We start from the raw sequence: 21084 nt of genomic DNA, 5'->3' as shown, positions 1-21084 counted from the left end.
CCTTTTCCAACTCTGTAATATCCTTTTTGAGATGAGGCAACCAGAACTATACACAGTATTCCAAGTGCGGCTGTTTTATTTTCAAGACCTTTCCTAATTATCCCCAGCATGGAATTTGCCTTCTTCACAGCTGCCGCACACTGGGTCGACATTTTCATTGTGCTGTCCACTACAACCCCGAGGTCTCTCTCCTGGTCGGTCACCGCCAGTTCAGACCCCATGAGCATATATGTGAAATTCAGATTTTTTGCTCCAATATGCATAATTTTACACTTGTTTATATTGAATTGCATTTGCCATTTTTCCACTCATTCACTCAGTTTGGAGAGGTCTTTTTGGAGCTCTTCACAATCCCTTTTTGTTTTAACAACCCTGAACAATTTAGTATCGTCAGCAAACTTGGCCACTTCACTGCTCACTCCTAATTCTAGGTCATTAATGAACAAGTTGAAAAGTACAGGTCCCAATATCGATCCTTGAGGGACTCAATGGTGCCAAGTGAACCTGACCAAGGAGAGCATTCCACCTTTGGGGAGACACAACTCAAAAAGTCCTCTTCCTTGTGGCCATCCTCTGAACCTCCTGAAGGATGGCCTCAGACAGAGATTGAAAGATCTGAGTAGATTCATACTGGAGGAAGCACTCGGAAAGATTTTGGGGTCCTGGGTCATACGGGGCTTTATAGGTCAAAAGCAGCACTTTCAATTCAACTCAAACTCAATTCAACTCACTTTCAACTAAAAATTCAGTTGCTGGAGAGCAACTGCAGGAAAGACCCAATGCTTTCAAAGCCCTTCTTGTGGATTTATGAGTGACATCTATTTAAACACTCTGAGAAGGAGGAGGATAGACTAGTAGACAGAACTTTGGTCTGATCCAGGAAGGCTCTTCTACAGTTCTTGTGCACACAGAGAGTACTTTGGAATTTTAAATGCCCTGCCCTGATTAAATGGATATAAGGCAGCAATTTCTAAACTGTTTGCAACAAAGAAGCTAATTATTAGCTTTTGTAAGGCCAAAGCACACACCCATAAAGGAGGCTACCAACTGTCTCTGCCTGAATTACAATGCTGGACTTGTCTCCTTCCAATCAAGAGGCACAGGGGCAAACAATTCTCAGGACAGAAAAGTAAACATTTTCAAGTAGGAACATAAAATGTGCCTCCAATTTTAAATTTAAAAGTATATATTGGGAAATGATAGACATGTGGCACACAGCCATACATAGACCTGATTACTTCCTTTATGGCTTAGATGAATATCACAAGCATTTAATAAGTAAGAAAGAGAAAAGAAACACACAAATATGCCTACTCAGAAATACTTGTTAGTGACAGCATTATAAGGATACTGAACAAATCACAACAGAGAACACTGCTGAGGAAAGGAAAATAAAAATGGTCCAGATCAATGAGACAAAAGCAGAGACTGCAGCCATTTTTTTTAACTTTTAGTTGATCTTTATTTTCTCTCTTTGCAGGTCCACAAGACAGCTATCTTTATATTCTTTAGTGTCAAGTTGTATGACAGCTCAGAACACATTCGGCTCAAAATGTCATAAGCACCATAGATCAGCAATGAAGCATAGAGTCTGCCTCTGGGGAACAAAAAGGTAATTCCCTTGTTTTTTCAATATTCAGCAATTACAGGAAATAAACCTTATGAATACAAATGAGGGCTGGCTGTGTGTGCAGGAGAGAGAAAAAATTAGCTACATGATGGTGGGGTTTGTATAACAGTTTTATTAGCATAAATTGAGAAGTATTGGATTATAAATAGGACATCTTAAATAAATGCATTTTAAAAACAACCACCAACTTTCATACAAAATCCTGCAGGGGAAAATGAAAGTTTAAATATATTTCAGGAAAGCGTTCATTTATTTGCTTGAACTGAGACTTTTGAAACAGGTAACCTTTCCAAAATAGTGTTGCCAACAAGCCAGAATGTCTTATATATCATTAGTCTTTAGTCAGGTAGCATCCTGACCTGACGTGGATAATACCATCAAAACTCTGGCTGCTGTTTAGGTTTTCTTGAGCGGAGAAAAATGTAGAGAAAAAACAAGAGGGAGATCAACAGAAAGTCAAACGCATACAGAAAACAAACGAAACATAGGTTTCTTGTAGGATGAGACAAAAAGGTGGTTCAATAGGAACAGATGAATCTATCAATTTCAGTTTCTAATTGCTCCAGTCTTAAATTCAGTCCACCACATTTCTGCATCAATTTGTGGATTCTTTAAAAAATAAAGTCTTCACAAAAATTAATCAAGATTAAAAATATATTAAAAAATCAACATTTTACTGCACATTTCTCATAACGTACACACTTTGGCAAACAATTTTCTCTAATATGCATTTCTGTATGACGTTTTCATCAATATATGCATTTTTTATTCACATTTTTGTATTGGAGAACTGTATCACAAAATTCAGAGATGTGTGAATTTCAAAGGATAGCTGGGTTTTAGTTTGTGCACTGTTTTGGAAAGCACAAAATTAGATAGGTTCACATTTCAATGCAAACCAACTGAATTTCTCTCATCCCTTGTTTCTAGTCTGAAAAGATGGGGGAGGGGAACATACCTCTAGATTAGGCCTCACTTCTGAAAACCACAGCAGCTCTACTGAAACAAGCACCACTACTCTCTAGGAAGTAATTGTGATGACAGATGGGACAGACATAAAATTCACACCACTTAAAACATCCATGTTCTCCAACTGTGAGGCGAGCCTTCAAAATGAGGTGTGGGCAATTACTAGGGAAAGCACAGAGTTTTTCCATAGTCCCTCTGAGCCCATTTATTAAAACACTGACCACAGACAACCCTTATTCTAGTTTCTCCTCAACACCACTTCCAAACCCAGAGCCTGAACCAAAAGTGGAGAACATAGGGTTGTATCCAACAACGTCATCCTGTTAGCACAATGGGACTTCCTCTTCCTCTCCTCTCCTCATCCCCCCCAAATCTGCTCCAGATGGTTGCGGGAAATCCCAGAACAGATGGGGGGGCAGAATGGACACAGGGTGACCTGATCCACTAATGTCCATATCAGAACTTAGTTATCAACCAGCGTTCACACTTCCTAGAAGTTCCAACATAGTCCCTGCCTTAAAAAATTTATATTTTTAAGAATGCATTATTTTAAGAGAAACCCCATGTAGAAATGGGTTTGAGAGAGAAATGTGTTTGAGAGGAGAAGGAAAAAATAGCATAGGTCCTTTTCATAGCATCTGCTTCTCTAAAGCCCACAGCAACACTTGAGGACTCAGGGGAAAGGAATTCTCTCCCAAACCCTCCAAGCATGCCAGAGAACTCAGGTGAGGGGTCAGCCGTGACCATTAATGAAGCTGGCAAACAAACCAAGCCCAAATTAATGGATTATTAAACTGCATTCTGGATTATTTTGTCTTTCAGTTATTTCCTTTTAAATGAACCTTGTTTTCTCCTGCTGATGTTGAGGCTTACTTTTTCTTTTCCCTGCAAAGCAATTGCAATTATTACACCAAAAATTGAAAACTGGATATTTTAATACAGCTTACTATTGGTTCACATTAAAAGCTGGTTAAGATCAAGTATCTGACCTCCTCTCCTGCCCAGCAAGAAATAGCTTGTGTATCCTTCCCCAAACAAAATTAGGATTTTGTTTCCAAGGCAGCATTCCATAAACATTTTTAACGACATGAAAGATAAGCTATCCTACATTTTAAATAGACGTTGGAATGCTTTAGAAAAATGGTACAGTTCAAAAGCCCTTTTCATTTCAGTTGCAGAATCAGAACAAAAAGACAATTTCCAACAAGAGTTTAGAGTCCAATTGTAGAAAACAATAATTTCATCAATTAGCATCATTCAGCACCCACCTTATATTCTCTTGCTATTTTATTTCTTTCGCATTAAAAATCATTCAAGCCTTTTTACAAATATGATATAAAAAACTGATTCGTATTTTTCCTCAAGAACTGCATAACTTTTTACAAGTGATAGGGCTTTTGTATGCTTGATTCCCACCCACCAACCCTCCCCCTGCTCAATATTAAGGGAGAGTGTCTACATTACTTACAGTACTAATACTTTGTATCTAATGTTCTTTCTTAAATGTTCACAACACTTGAAATCCGTTATCTGGATGTGAATTCTTTAAGTGTAGTAGTAATCCTATGAGTTGGCTAGTACTTTTTCAGATAGCAGATGGATGAGGGGTATGACAAGAAGAGAGGCATGTCTAAGGACACCCAGCCAATGACTTTATGATTGAGTTGACAATTGAACCACAAATGTCCCTCTTCGCTATCGCTGTCTCTCTTTACCATTGCACTTTTTACATTAACACCAACATCCAGCACTTTCTACTGATCAACACGTTCAACCACTCACCATCACAACAGAATGGGGAGAGGGAGTTAAGATATTTGACAGCTTGCATAAGGCGAGGTTGCCTAAGTTAGCCATGCCCCCTGAAGCTTATGCACCCATGCTCTCCAGTGACCATGAGAAGGAGGTCTCTGTTTGCCTAGCAATCTATGCACATATTGTTCCTCCATCCAAGGGGAAATCCTAGGTTGATCAATACACATGCATGTTCCTCCATCCAAGGGGAAATCCTAGGTTGATCAATACACATGCAGGGCCCCTTCTCATAGTCACCAATCATGTGGCTGGCAGAAGATGTGGGCAGCATGCAGGGCTAGTTCACACAGCCTCACAACTCCCTTGCCGGTGCTTTTAATGCATAAGGGGTTCATATAAAACTCTTATTGGAACATTGTATCAGTGCACAGAATCACCTGTTCATAGTGGCTTTTCCACACACACCCCTGCAACTGTCTGTTTACAGTGAACCTAGGTCACTTATCAGAAGCTGAAATGTTGTGCATGCTACAAACCACTCACAAGTTACAACCCAAGCTGAGCAGCAGCATGGAAACTTGCCACCAGGCACAGAAGGAAGAAAGGTTCACAGCAACAGGAGGGGAAAACACATAGCTCCCCCACAACCAACGCAGTCATGTACTCCTTTTCCCTTGTTGCTTTGTATAATGAGGAGATAATACCTGAAGATTTGTAACAGGAACTCACACTGCAGTTGCAGAAGACATATTTCTAGCAGTCTTGCAAAGAGTATTAACCCTTGCAAGCTTTAAAATATTTTTCCTCCCCAGAAGCATGGCATAATTTATTTTAAAGATGTCTATCCCTCCTCCCTTTCCCAAAAATAATCCAAAGCAGCAAGCAATATCAATAATAAGACAGCATGCCTTTCTAGGTTCCCTGAATCTGTATCAAGCAAAACAGGTTCACTTACCACAAATCGCTGTTTCTTTGCTGACACCAATTTGGTATCTAAAGCCATGTTCAAGAGCTATTGCTTAAAAAAGGAAAGGCCACTTTGTCCTAGCTACAAACCTTGCAAAATGTAAACCTTGAAGAATCCTACTCTTCATTTCACCACACAGCAACCATACATCTCCAATGCAGCCACATCTTGCAGTATGGAACTCCAAGCATTATTTGTTCAAGTCTTTGCAAGCTAGAGATAGGTGGATCTCATCAATTCTAACGCAATATAAATTCAGACTTACTTTTTCCAGGCACCCACTGGCTATCCAGTTTGCTATTTCAGATTAAGTTTTTTTTTTCATGACAGCAGCACCATTTCATAACAACGAGCAGTTTAGATCTGTTACATTTTATTATTTTTATTATTTCATTTATATCCCACCTCTCCTCCAAAGAGCTCAAGGTGGCATACATGGTTCCCCCACTCCCCAATTTTATCCTCACAATAACCCTGTAAGGTAGGTTAGGCTGAGAGGCAGCAACTGGCCCAAGGTTACCCAGTGAGTGTCATGGCTGAGTGGGAATTTGAACGCTCACCTCCCAGATCCAGTCCAACATTCTACACTGCACCAGTTCTCTAGTTTCACATTTCATACTCGCACAATATTATGGGTGCCTGATAGCATCCCAAAGTTCAAGAAATATATGGCCATCATGCCAGTACTGCCAATTTCAAAACTTGGAGCCAAAAAAAAAGCAAAGACTAAACACTGGCAACTGGTCATCATTAAAAAAAAGATGGTATCACAAGTTCCTTTTAAGAGTGTATTTAAAATTGGGCAGCTTTGGTTGCAACATTTTAGAGTGCCTGGGAAGACGACACATCTCTGGGTCTTGGACAAGAAGATACAGAAGGCTCCTTCATGCTTCTGCATTACTTCCAAAGCCATCAGGAATTCATTCATTCATTCAGACTGTCAAAGTATGCTTGTGAGTTTCAAAAAGGTGGCACTGGGCTGGAAGGGCTTTCAGAAAACGAGAAGATGATATAGAATTGTGATTGTATGTCAGGACAAATACTGAACCTATATTATTATTCACATTGCCTAATGCAAACTGGGAAGGAGATTGAGTTTCCTGGACTCCAGCAGGCATGCCTGCAGTTACAGGAAAACAATAATCATGCTGGACGAGAATAATCCAGACTGGGATCCATTTATCCTTGCTCCCAATGCACCGAACCTCACCATGCAGCCTTGGCGGCTCTCCACTTACTGAAGCAGCCTTCAGTGTATCTCCAACCAACTGGCCAGTACAGTCAACGCCTGAGGCAGCTTCATGTGATTTTTCTTTCCTCTGCCTACCTTCTCTTACTAACTGATAGCAGCAGTGCCCGAGGCAGCCTCAGTTCTTCTTCTGAAGTCGCCCTCCTCCTTGCATCAGAGCCGCAGGTCCTAAGCCTGCCTCCAACAGCCCTTTCCCTTTAATGTTAAGATCTATGATAAGCCAGAGTTAAAATAACATTCAAGGCTGCTGAATTTTATTATAGTTGCAATCATCTCATGAAGGGGGGTGAGGAAGGGACAAGTTTTGCAAATTACAAGTTGCCTGACCAACTTTCTGAGCCTTTCCATCCAGGGGGGCTCAACTTGATAGCCACGCTGTGTGGAAAACAGCCCCTGTCCTGTGGGGAATTACCTTGGTTGATGTACAACCCTAGAGGAGTTGACTTGTAGTTTTCAACCCAAAACAACAGGAAGTATAAGCACAGCGATGGACAATTCTATCTGCTCAGCATGTGAGGATGCCTCATAAAGCCAAGGAATTTATTTCCTTTTTATTTCTCTCCTTGCCTTTTTCTTTTCTTTTGGCAAAATCAAATGCTTACCAAAACCTGCACTGGGCTGAAAACGAGTGCTTAACATGGCTTAGTCCTGTAATAAAAAGGAATTAAAGTGTATGCTAATAAAGGGGAGGGAGGTTGCTAGGCAACTGTGAATAGGGAGGGGGGAGAGAAGGCAGCTTTTGTTTTGAACTCTGCCTCTGCTGAAGGGTTAAACAAACAAAAACCTGCTCCTTTTCTCCTGAAGAGTTTACGTAAAGATACTGAAATATTCTGCGTGCAACATAGGATGGCTAGGTCCCATATACATAAAGCACCATCCCCAGGGATGATCAACAGACATGGAGGCTATTTGAATGTCACGATGGTGGGAAAACACATTTGACTCTCAGCCCATTCAAACACCACGGCCTTCCCAGAGAGACTGCCAGGAGAGACATAGAACAAGTGTAAAACTGCACGCTTCATGGATCACACACACACGCAATGGCATCAAGAGGCCGCATGTCTGTGTGAATACCAATCAGCTCTTTGCATGATAAGCCAGTTTCAATCTTGCTTGCTTATTGTTCAGCACTGCCACACCAAAAGTGTTTCACGGGCAGTTTCAGAGGGAGCAATTGGACCTCAACATCCTACCAGTTACTTTGCTCTAGGAAGCTGCCTTACCCCAAGTCAGGCCCACTACTGTCAGCACCAGCCTTCCCCAAGCTGGTGACTTCCAGGTGTTTCGGACAACTGATCTCCTCCCTTTTTGTCCTCTTTTGTCTTTTATGATTCAATTTATTTATTGTTTGACTGTATTTGGATTGTTTTCCTCCAATGTTGGACATCATGTCCTGTCACTTTATGTATTTGAAAACCTTTACCATAAGCATATTGTTTTTAAAAAAGCATTTCAGCTCTAGCGAGCATGGCCAATGGGCAGGAATGGTGGGAGAGAGTGCAAAACATCAGGAGGGCATCAGGTTGGGGAAGGCTCGTCAACACTGGCTGACAGCAGGTCTCTAGGGTTTCAGACAGGAATCTTTTCCAGCCCTGTCTGGAGATGGCAGGGATTGAACCTGGGACCTTCTGCATGCTATAAATATAGGTAGCACAGCATCCCCAAAACCAATGGAAAATGCTTTCTTCCTGCGGCTTCCATGATTCATGAGAATATGTTTTGGGTTTTTTTGGGTATTTGGCCATAAGCTTCACTGAAAAAAAATCCTGCTATCCCAGGTTACAAGGACACACCTGTATAACTTGTGACCCACTGGGCTCCTGCTAGGAGAAGGGTGGGATAGAAATCAAATAATAAATGAATAAAATGAAGCCCACCAACTATGTACTGTGCCTTTGCTGGTGTTTGATGAACCTCCTCCTACCAGCTCCTTTTTTGCACTACCAGGAAGGCAGCAACAGCAAGAGGTTAAGATCTTCACACAGATTTTATCCATGACTGCCACTTAGGAAACTTCCATATACCAAGTTAGTCCATCTAGCTCAGTACCGACTAGAAGCTGTTCTCCAGAGTTTCAGACAGGGGAGATGCCAGGGACTGAACCCGGGACTTTTGCATTCACCACTGAGCTACAGCCCTTCCCCACAAACATCTTAACAAACGCAGAGTGATTCCTGCTTTAAGAAGTGAAAGCCTTTCACCCACCAAAAAAAATTAATCATTAACTATAATGCATTAACCCTGTAATGGGAGTAGATGTGTAATATTTATTTAATTTAAACATTTTTATCCTGTTGGGGGGGGAGCCAATCAGGACAGCATACAAATGTCAATAATGAGACAGCCCCTACCATCAGGTTTACAATCTAGAAGGCACAACACACAAGGAAAGCGAATTGGGAAAGAGGACGAAAAAAGAAAACTCACATACTATTTGTTAGTTAGAACTGAAAATTGAAAAATTTCAAAGACAGGAGGAGTCAAACATTGCTGATTTCAGCAGAGCTGATGGAGAAGCCCCATTCATATGGATGTGAATTAATGCATGGCGACATTTGCCTTAGAATACAGGAAAATGCTAGATGGTATTCAGGGGCCACTTCTAATTATATGCTTAATTCTTTAAAGACAGCAGCAGGGAGGAGAAAAAAGGAGAATCTCCTAAGACAGAAATGATAGCTGCAGAGGAAAATGTGATATGTCATGCGGCTTTCTAATCAAGTAATATAATTTTGTTCCAACCCATTAAGAGATTCTGTGGCAAACATTTCTTAAGGCAACATTTCTTAAGGCTGAAACACCATACACAGAAAAAAGAACATAATGAATAACATAATGAACATAAAGAATAACAGGAAATTTGACTTCTTTGGTGATCATTCACATGACCCTTATGATGCATGTGACTAATTTACACATATGAACAAATTGACATCTATTCATTGTCCTTTCCGCTTTAAAATAACCTCACAAGCTAAGGCTGTAAAAATGTAAATTTATGGGTATAAGAGGTCAACTTTTTGGTTCCTTGGTTAAATGAAAATCAAACTTTGCTTAAGTTAATGGTGATTAATTTAAACAATAGCCATAATACAAAAAGTAATGCATTGCAATATAACATTGATGACCCAACTGTTAAGGCATATAAAAAGCTTAAATAAGCATAAAATATACCTACCTGACCTATTGAATAGGTCAATTAACAGCATTCAGTACTAATAACATCAACATTTGGCAATCATCAGTAAGAAAGCTGGCTCAAATCAAAGCTAGCAGCAAAAGAAAGTAAAAGGTATAACTAAGAAAACTGAACTGCTTGTAGCACCACCCTTCAGTCAAGCCAAATCAACCATATTGCATCTCTACACACACACAGTAAAAAAAAAAATGCAACTAGAAGTTGTACTTTTGCCCCACACAACAGAAAAGACCCCCCTCCAGGCAGCCTCATATCCTGAATCACAACCTACATGCTCATGAGAACCCCTCACGCCGCGTCACTCGAAGGCAGGTATGGGGAACCTTTGGCCCTCCAGATTTTGCTGAACTACAACTTCTCTCAACCTCAGTAACTATGGCTAATAGCCAGGAACAATGGAAGTTGTAGTTCAGCAACATCTGGAGGGCCAAAAGTTCCCCATACCTGCTCTAAGGAGCAACGCACCAGAAAAAGCAAGATGGAAAAAGACTCTCCCCAAGCAGATGTCCTCACTGATGCTGCTGTCCTCAACATAGTGTCAAAGGCAACACAATTAATCCCTAATAACACCCCCCAAAGAAACTCTTCATAAGTAGGCACAAGAGGCCAGAAGATCCTCTCACAGTTCCTTCTGGCAGCAACCTCCTTAGGAAGCCTCCATGTGCGGGGGGCAAGGTAGATGGAGGCAGTGAACCTCAGGTGGAAAACACAGAGTCTCCCACCCAAACAGGAGAAATGCAATCATTTCATAGCTTTTATGAAATTGCTTCAGTTTCTCTTTTTCACAATGAACTTGGGTCTCTCTCCCCACATACACACTGCTAACGTAATGGCCTCTGTAGAGGAATTAGCGTAAAGAATACCATTTGTTTCTCTGTACCAGGCTGGTCTTTCACCTTAATTGTAGGCACCCGCATCTTGCTGAGGCTGCTGTCCCTTGTGCTGCAAGACCACCTCTAACTGATTCTTTCAACTATCACTAGGTCGCATGCAACATGATATGCAAACAATCTTAACTGCAAAATTGATTGATTGATTGCATTTGTATACCGCCCCATAGCCAAAGCTCTCTGGGCAGTTTACAACAATTAAAAACATTAAAAACAAATATACAAATTTAAAAACACATTTTTAAAAAGCAATTTAAAAACACATGCTAAAATGCCTGGGAGAAGAGGAAAGTCTTGACCTGGTGCTGAAAAGATAACAGTGTTGGCGCCAGGCACACCTCATCAAACAGTTCATTCCATAATTTGGGGGGCACCACTGAGAAGGCCCTTTCCCTTGTTGCCAGACTCCCAGCTTCCCTCGGAGTAGGCACCCGCAGGAGGGCCTTGGATGTTGAGCGTAGTGTACGGGTGGGTTCGTGTCGCGAGAGGCGTTCCATCAGGTATTGTGGTCCTAAGCCATGTAAGGGTTTATAGGTTAAAACCAGCACCTTGAATCGAGCTCGGAAACATACAGGCAGCCAATGCAAGCGGGCCAGAATCGATTTATATGTTCGAACCATCTGGTCCCTGTTACCAATCTGGCCGCTGCATTTTGCACAAGCTGCAGTTTCTGAACCTTCTTCATTATCCCTCCTGCAGACTACTTTTACATCCCACCTTATTTCCTTACCTTACCCAGTCCTTTGTGGAAACCCCCCGGTTATTCACATCTTGCAGATTAGGAAACAAAACTTGAAGAGTTACTTGCTCAGGACCTGCCCAGGAGCCCCTGGGTGGAGTTGGGATTTGAACCCAAATCCATGTTGCAGTACCAGAGACCAATAATCTTGTTCACCCCTCCATGGCAAGCGGCAAACAAAGCTCTGGCAAGTGAGATGGTGATTCTCAATCTGGAGCTATAGGCCCGGAGTGGGGAACCTTTTTAAGCCCAAGGGCCACATTGCATTCTGGGCAACCTTCTCAGAATCATATGCCAGTGGTGGGCAGGTCCAGAGTCAAAAGGGGGCAGAGCAAAAATGTTTTCTCTTTCTCCATAGGGTAGTTTTTACATAAGCTCACACAACCCTCTCTATTCTTCACTCAGACAAGGAAGAGGCATCATCAGAGTTCAAGGACACTTTCCAGCCAGGCAAAAACTCAAGGTATGTAGCAAGTCCAGCAAGGAGTGTGGCCTGGGAGAGTTCCAAGGGCCAAAAAAGAGAGGCCTGGAAGGCTGTGTTTGGCCCTCAGGCCTGAAGTTCCCCACCCCTGGTGTAGGTGGACGGAAACCAACAAACCAGCGACTCCTTGCTTCAGCTCAGGGCTGGAGATGGAAGGCAAAGCTGCATGGGCTTCCCTCTGTGAACAAGGTGCCTTTCACTGGAAGGTGCAGAGGCAGAGCAAGCCAATGTGGCGCCTCTTTCAGTCTGTGCCCATTGGACAGAGCAAACCACTTGTGCTTCAGAATTCTTTGATGGCAGGGGTTTGTTTTCTGGCCTCCCTTCCACAGCTCCAAGCTTAAGAGCTGGAAAGAGAATATCTGACCTTGTACTGTGTTTTAGATGTAGTACGAGGTCAGGGACACCACCCTGCCCCTTGGCAGAAGTTTGTCAATCCCTGGCAATGTCACTAGGCCTTGCTGGTAATAATATTTACATATAAGATACGGAGCAACTTAGACCCAGAACATGCCTCCATGGAGGAGTTGCTATAATTATTATTTTTTAAATACACCACTTAACATGCAAAAATCTTGATGAGGCAGACAAAAGGATGAAAGCCACACAGTGGCAACAACTAAAATAAAACAACTTTAAATGCTTACCAAGACCAGTAAGATATGCCAAAATGCATGCCCAACAGCTGCTCTAGTAAAGCTTACGTAAAAGTTTTAACATGCACCAAGAACCTAAGTTCATTAGTGCATGCCCTTTTTATGGAGGGAAGAATGTTCCTCATGACAAGCATTGCCACACTAAAGGGCCACCACCAGAATACCCCATCCTGACTGTATATCCTGGCATTTATTTATTTATTTATTTATTTAAATTTTTATACCGCCCATAGCCTGGGCTCTCAGGGCGGTGTACAATAGACTTACAATGTTTTCTGCATCACTACACTGCATGTCCAAAGGCCATTTACCTGTGATGCAAAGTAACATGGAGTAGGGGCAGAATGTCCATGGCAACATGTGCTCCAGTCCATAGACTACAGAAGAAGATAGCATAGTCCTGTCATTTGACTATCAAATTTCATGCCCCATCTGCACTATGCATTTAAAGGACTCTGGACTGACCCTAGGATAAATAGTACCCTGGAAGAAGAGTGCCTTCCCCACCACCACCCCACTTGTCAGCTTTGCAGGGCCATGCAGAGTGTTTATGTGGCGTAGCGCAGGTGTGATGCTGCCACCTATATGAGGGCATGTAGGCGTGTACAAACCTGAGGGCCACATGCAAGAATTATTGCTTTTTGCCATCTTACTCATTGCAGGCAGTACCTAAAAAAAAACCCACAGCTACTGAGTATGGCTTGGCACCTCCTTCAGCTCAGTTTGGCACCCCCTCAGCTCAGTCTGATGTCTCCTTCAGCTCAGCTTGGTGCCCCCTCAGCTCAGTGCTCTGGGGGACCAACCAACTCGCCCGCTCACAAGGTTGGTCAGGAAAGCACTATCATACTACTTCAAACAGTCATAGTTTCCTCCAAATCATCCTAGGAACTGTAGTTTGTTAATGGTGCTGAAAATTATTAGGACACCCCTATTCCCCTCACAGAGCCACAATTCCCAGAGTTCCCTTAGAAGAGGGGTTGACAGTTAAACCATTCTAGGAATTGTAGCTCTATGAGGGCAACAGGGAGTCTCCTAACAACTAGCAGTACCTTTAACAAACTACCATCCCAGGATTCTTTGATGGTCTAAAGTGGTATGATATTGCTTTAAAAATATAGCGTAGATGCGGCCTCACACAAGGAGAGGTTGTTTAGCTTCCCCTTGGGGAGAAAAAAACCCCCATATTGCAGGTTGCATGATCGAGAAGAGATCAGGCATGTGAGAAGAGCCCTCAAAACAAGCACATCTATGGAAACTTTGCTCTGGATCAAGCTTTTATTACACATCCTATCCAATTCACAGAGGAAAAGATGAGGAACAATCACAATTTTATGTAACTCCACTCGTATACCATCCACATTATTTTTCATTTATCACATTTGTATCATGCCCCTCCCTTCAAGGAAGCAGGCAAAAAGATATTGAAGTCCCATGAAATAAGACAGAAACATATTTTTGTTGTTGATGTTCTTTGGGCCCTTCCACTATAAAAAGGACATCTGGAATTGACAACCATGCCAAGGTCTCTTACTGGAGGAACAAAAGGCTTCATCAGGAATCTGGTGCTGATCAAAATGCTCTTTAAAATAATAAAAAGCTTGCTACAAACAGACCCTATGCTGTTAGCCAGGAAAGACTGCCTTACAATGAATGAGAAGGCTCCCTCTGGGTCATCCTGGATCAAGGACTTAATGAAAATGTGTCACTGTGGAGGACAGCAAACTATCTATGACTGGAGAAAAATTGCCAAAAAGTTGAAGCAATCTGGAGGATCTTTTCCAAACTACCTTGGGAATGACACATTATCCATATATCTGGTCCAAACCAGAGGCAGACACGTAAATTAAAAAAAAATAAGCCAAGATGCAACAACAGATACAAACTGGCAATGTAACAAACCCACCTATCATATTTTAACATCAAACAAATGAACTCATAGACAAAGGGATATGCATATCAAATATATAAGGAAGAAGTAAAGGCCTGAAAGATGAAATTTGCTTCTCCTAAAAACATGGTAATAGATCTCTGTGGGTTTTTTTTAAAAAAAACAAACAGATATTAAAGACAACTACCCAATGGAGCTATTTTTTGTGGTTACCATGTCAGAGCACAATGAAAGGTAGTTTAGTTTTAATCATTTAAACTTCTCAGTTCATTTCTACAAGTCAAAACCCACTGGATTTGTACAGAAACAGCCGTTCATAAAAAAGCAAATCAGGTATTCACTAGAACACCTCGATAAACAGGAAGGGAAAAAACTACACAAAAAATAGTTGTCAATGAAACATTTTATCTTGTGCAGCACTTCACAAGCTATGTTGGTGCTTCCAACAGTAAATGTGAAGCAGGCATAGTGATGTGTTCTTAAATACTTGGGAATGTATGCTGAAGAGCCCAGACTGCCTGTGGTCCCTGATGTATGTCTGCTGCATATTTGGGTACATGCTTTTTTGTCCTTCATATTTTCAGTGATGCCTGCAAAGCCCCTTGCACGCTGCTGATTGTCAGTGCTGCAGCACAAGGGGCTTTGCAAGCCCTGTACTCAGAGCTTCCTAAACACTACGCACAGGGTGTGGGAAGCATCTTGCTCAGCCCTTCCCAAGTGGCTTTGCAAGCCTTCTTAGGAAAGAAAAAAATGCATTTTTAAAGAGTATTTTTTCTTACTAAAGGAAGCAGTTTGTATTCAATCAATTGTAGGATCAATTGTGAACTGTATCTCCAATGGCACACTACCACCAAAGAGTGAAGCACAGAGGATGAAAGCATTTACCATTTCTCTTATGCAAACCCAATTAAAAGGAATGGGAGTGATGCAAAACCATAGCCATAAACCTCAGGGGTTTTAAGGTCACTGAATTTCAAACACATTATTGGATCTTTACCAACTCAAATGAACAGTGCTGGGTTCCTTTAGAGATTTGTCTCAGAGAGTTTTAAAAAAATTAAATTCACTGCTTTGACTTCACTTACATTACAATCTCAAATGCTTCCTTGGAACAGAAATATCATCAACATTAACAGAACTTGCTCCCAGATGTTTAGAATTATGTTTCACATATGTGCAAAGATCCACTGATGTCCCACATGCATGCACACACAAAACTACACATGCCAAAACACCATTAATAATTAAATCACATCCAGAATTATGTGATCTGGTCATTAAAAGTTACTGAGTGGTAACTTTCCATGAAGGGATTTAAAAAAAAAAATACTGGAAAGGCAAAAGTTAAACTGTCCGCAACACTTCTGACATATTGACCAGACATCTGCCCTACAATAAAGTATTTCAAAGGTAGTTAATGTTTGGGAGTGTGTTTTTTTAAGTGATACAGTGAAAGCTGAGAGTCAAAGATGGAAAAACTGCTAGAAGATTGCTAAGATTAAAAGATCACAGCACTCTAATCGTATCACCAGCTGTGAGCCTAATGAACTAAATTTAAGACAGCCATTATCTCCAGAGGATTAAAAAAAATGGTCATTGCTCATCTTCATGTGCTAATTAATTTAGATGTATGCTTATTTACGGCTGCCCACTGCCTAGCATTGAAGCTGTCCTTCAAGACTGTTCATCTAGCACAGAACATGACAAAAAACATTTTGATGAGGCCAGAGTCTGCACTGACTTGTTATAGCCTTCAAGATTTGTTCTATAAAAGCTCTACAACTCTAAACAGCATATATCTAAGAAACCAGTGTCTCTCCTATGCCCCTTCAAAATATCCACCATTGACTAAGAACATCCTCTTGAACCACGTGCCATTTCAACCTTGCAAATGAGAAGATCACAAAAATTAGTAATGTTATCTACACACAAACATACATTGTTATTCAGCTGTGGCACATCAAGAGCCTAATATCAAAGAACCTGCTCTTGTTCAAGTTTAGCAGAAGTTCACCTGGTGGGTACAGGCCTGTGCCAAGTCCACATACAGAAATTATCTCCTATAAATTATGTAATCCAGTCTGCCTTCCAAATTCAAAACCCAAGCCTGAACATCAGGAAGCACCCTGTATTCTGGGATTAGGTGTTGAGCTCCAGCTACCCCAAGCACATCAGGGAGAGTGGGCAGAGAAGGATGAGACTTCTGAGAGCTTTGAGGAAGGGGGAAGGGTTAGCAGCCTCCCAGTCTCCCTGGACAATCCCCCAGACGATCTAGACCCCGCTCCACCTGAAGGCGCCTTGCCACTTGCAAGTGCTCCATCAGAGCCGTTGGGGAGCAATCTCAGGCACATGCCAACTCCAACCCGCCTGGACCTTCAAACGTTTGCCCGCCAACTTGCTCCCCACCCCTGAAGTTAAGCTGGCACCTAGTGAGCCTGTACTGTCCGATGAGCAGGTGGAGGCTCGCCCCCCCTCGCTCAGTGCAAGACGACGCGAGAAGCGGGACAGTCAGACGGTGGAACCATGCAGGAGTCAGAGACTACGAGCGAAGACCTTCCCTACTTAAGGCAGCACCCCCCTGGTTGAGGTGCTGAGTCAACTTACTCCACATGCTGTAGAGAATGCTTAGTTAGCATAGTTAGCATCAGTAGTGAGACAGCCTAGTTAGGTCTATGAAACACACTGCTTTTGATGTAACTATGACTCTAATAACGCTAGAATTATTGCCAGTCTAGCCTCCATCTCTTCTGTTGTGCTCTGGGCAGGACAGCAGAGTTCATCGGTGTGTGGGCAGGTGCAATTAAGTTATGTGGTCTGTTTGGACTGCCTTCAAGTCAATCCCGACTTATGCGACCCTATGAATAGGGTTTTCATGGTAAGCAGTATTCAGAGGGGGTTTACCATTGCCTCCCTCTGAGGCTAGTCCTCCCCAGCTGGCCAGGGCCTGCTCAGCTGGCCACAGGTGCACAAGCCAGACCCTTCCTTGCCCGCAACTGCCAGCTGGGGGGGGCAACTGGGCTCCTTGGGACTATGCAGCTTGCCCATGGTTCCACAGGTGGCAGGGCATGTAACTCCTGAGCCACTCTCTGTCGGAGTGATCTTTAGCTAGCCCTTTACACCCAGGAGACACAAGCAGGGATTTGAACTCACAGACCGTGGACTCCCAGCCAGGCTCTCCTCCCCACTGTGCTATACCAGCTGTTGGTGGTCTGTTTAACTATTTCAGAATGTATGCTTTTAAAGTGTTATTGCTGCTTTCAGGCCTTGCTTGTAAGCTACCCACAGGCATCCTGCTGGTCCTGGACATAGCTGGAAACAAAATGCTAGACCAGAGTGACCTTTAGCTATTTTGCTCTGTCCTAAGGTTTATCATGGGTTATATAAGCAAAGTCCTGCTGGCTTAGGTGAATCTTGCTGAATAAATTGCCAGTCTCAGGGCAATAGATATAAGATCAATCCATTTTTACTCCTAGCCAGCTGAAAACACTTAGCAAAAGCTGTAATCCTATGCACACTTACCTGGGAGTAAGTGCCACTGAAGTCATTGAAGCTTATTTCTGAGAAGACATGCATAGCATGGCACTGTAAACACATACATTCAATATATACAATCCAAAGCACAGTTAGGCACAGGGCCCACTACCTCGAGATTCCAAAGTGGCCACAGCGAACCAGACACAGAAACACTTTTGTTGGGAGTACTGAGGGAGAAGCCTCATGTTGGGGGAGAAAAAGATCTAGATACTTGCAGTCCTTTGCACTTCCTCAATTGAAGGAGATGTACACCCAAGTTAAGTAACTGAATGGATAACTCTGCTTCACTTGAGTAGCAGATAGCAAGTACAAAATATGTTATTGGGCTACAAACCTCACCTGTCATGAACTACCCTGTTCAGATCTTGTAAGTTCAGGTCTGCGGCTTCCTTTATGGAATCAATCCATCACTTGTTTGGTGTTCCTCTTTTTCTACTCCCTTCTGTTTTTCCCAGCATTATTGTCTTTTCTACTGAATCATGTCTTCTCATTATGTGTCCAAAGTATGATAACCCCAGTTTCATCATTTTAGAACCTATAATTCCCAGATTTCCCTGGGAAGAGGGATTAAATTCTAAACCACTATGGGAATTGTACCTCTGTGAGGGGAGTAAGTGTCTCCAAACAATTCTCCACACCCTTCACAAACTACCATTCCCAGGATTCTTTGGGAGAAGCCATGACTGTTTAAAGTGGTAGGATACTGCTTTAAATGTACAGTGCAGATGGAGCCTCTTCCACAGGTAAGTGTGAGGAATCGATTCTCAACTGAAGCATTCAGTCTCTCATTCTGTCTGCCAAGATTGGCAGCAACATTTGACTGCATGATATACACACACTTCCTAACTCTCAAGATAGTACAACCTGCCCACTTTTAGATTTAGCCCCATCCATTATTGGTATGTGACCATTCCCCCACCACCACCAAAAAGAAAAAGCCACCCCTGCACTATGAGAAGCTGATTCCCACTTCTAGGCAAACTGAGGGAGAGGGAAGAAGCAACCAGGAAGAGAGTGACAGACTCCTTCTTATCCAATCCCATTCCATTCTATATTATTCCTAGCCAAAGACAGGCTTGCCAAATGCAGTTAAAGGAAATGTTAACTGGCAGTTTCAATTCTGTGGAGCTGGATTAACTTCAAAACAGGGGTAAGAATTTGGTGCTCTAAGGTTACTTATCACATGGTGCTTTTAATGTGGAAAGTGCTTTACCACTTTGTCTCTCCAAGTTATTCCTGTTATTTGGCACAGCAAGGAGGCCTGCTTCAGGATGAAGCTCTTGGGGTGCCTTAAAGGGCAGCAATCTGCCAATTTATGCTTGAATCCTAGGAATACTTAACTAGGAGTAAACCCCACTGAACAAGTAGGGAGTTAGATTGTTTCTACAGGAACTGTTTATTGGGCATTCATCCCAATTAGCTTGCACAAAATTTGCAGGGAGATCACATGAGATAGGTATTTGTTAAGCATTTATTCTGATTTGTTTGTGGAAAGGTTAGATGATGTCGCATCAAGCAATTATTATCCCACACTTTCCAGTACATGTCACAAAAAGTCTGATGGGGCAGGGAGCAGGCTTGTTGCAAAAGAGCATCAAATCAACTTTAATTGCACAATCTGAATTTGCCAGTATGCTACTGAATCTGATGTGAAAATAGCAACTTTCTGGAAGCTCTCTTACTTTCAAGACAACCTCCTCAGAAGTGCACGGTTATATCAATATAACATATCAACAGGCAAGGAGCCCTAGCCAAAATACAATGATAGAACTATAATTGTTGTAGAATGGAGTTCTCCTTCTATTGCTTAAAACAAGGGTGACAAACCAGTGGCCCTCCAGAAGAAGCCAGCAAGGGATGATGGGATTTGAAGTTCAGCAATATAAGGAGGGCCACAGGCTAGCCATCCCTGTATCAACACAGCATTAGAGGATATTGAACCGTCAAGTAGAGCTTAGTTTCCTTACTACACACACACACACACAAAAGGTTAAAGGCTCAAGCCTGCTTACAAGCAGGGAGCCTTGCCTCTGTTCCCATAACTTCGCGGGCTGGTTATGGATAATAACGGACGAAAGAAAGACACTCTGCACATCCCCAGAGGCTCATATTTCACATATTCGGCTGCTTCCGAGACAGTCTGTTGCCGGGGATAAAGGAGCGTAAATTCAAGCCTGCCACCAGGGACTGACAAGGCCTGGTTGCCCAATGCTGGCGTCAAAGTTTGTTCTTCCGGGCGTCCAGCCTCAACAGGGCTCCTCACGCACACCGCTCTGCCCCTTTCCCCCCTGCTTGGAGACGTGGGTACCTCAATGTCCACGGGGTCCCGGCTAATCACACAGTCCATAACGTCAGCCGCGTGCCTCCGTCCTTTTCCTTCGGCTTCTAGGAATTCCAAACGGACGAAACGAAAGAGCAACGTTGGCCAAAGCAGCAACGCCCCCAGTGGGCGGACACAATTGTGCTCTTTCTCAGCGTTGTCTCGGTAACTTCGCCACTTCCTTGCTCGCCCTTTCCGGGGCTTGTTAACAGATTTTGCTGAGGAAGGAAGGACGAAAACAGCCAAGCATGGCCTTTCAAGGATTTTTTTTTTTTTTTTTTTGTATGAAGGAGGATGGCCAATATCACGGATAAAGAGATTGTCCGCTTTCGAGAGGCCATTTGGCAGAGTTTGTGTATATTTTGCTAGGCACGGAATAGTGGTGTTTAGATACTCGTTTTTCAACGTGGATGCTTCATATGCACCAGAAAATAATCGGCAGCGGTATTAGTCAGATAAATACATTGAAAACCCTCCTTTTCCGTCCATTTCTTGTTTTCCGTGCTTGCTGCACTCTTGTGATACTCAGAGGATGCCTGCACCCCACACAAATGGAAACACACCTGCCACATCGTGCACAGTGAAAACTGATGAGTTTTATTGCTCTATATTTACAACAGAAGAAGCTTTGATGGACAGTGCATACAGCTGAACATTAGGGTTGCCAGGTTCATGGCCTGAGACTGATCCTGTATCTTTAGGAGAAGAGAAAGTCAGCCAAGTGCAGGTGTTCTTGCAACGCTGTAATGAGAAAAATCACATGGTGGAATTCTCCCTTCCCCCTGCACAACTTTTACAGATACAGAA

General features: G+C 42.5%; 1 protein-coding gene across 9 annotated transcripts in view; it reads right to left on the bottom strand.

Moving 5' to 3' along the window:
* DPYD (dihydropyrimidine dehydrogenase) overlaps nt 1-20825 on the bottom strand; it is an 829935-nt gene extending 809110 nt beyond the window's left edge. For 3 of the 9 annotated variants that reach the window (XM_061633707.1, XM_061633713.1, XM_061633714.1), the window contains exon 1: nt 20266-20820. In XM_061633707.1, coding sequence (XP_061489691.1) covers nt 20266-20304 — 39 coding nt within the window. In that variant the 5' untranslated portion in view covers nt 20305-20820. Of the gene's footprint in view, nt 1-20265 lie in introns of all 9 variants that reach the window. The other 6 variants (XM_061633708.1, XM_061633710.1, XM_061633715.1 and 3 more) reach the window with 5 other exon arrangements.
* Nucleotides 20826-21084: the final 259 nt, after the last annotated feature.

This window comes from Rhineura floridana, chromosome 6 (assembly GCF_030035675.1).
Source record: "Rhineura floridana isolate rRhiFlo1 chromosome 6, rRhiFlo1.hap2, whole genome shotgun sequence".
In the NCBI taxonomy this organism is placed as follows: Eukaryota; Metazoa; Chordata; class Lepidosauria; order Squamata; family Rhineuridae; genus Rhineura; species Rhineura floridana.
The sequence above is the reverse complement of the archived record's forward strand: the minus strand, read 5'-3'. Positions and strand labels throughout refer to the sequence as shown.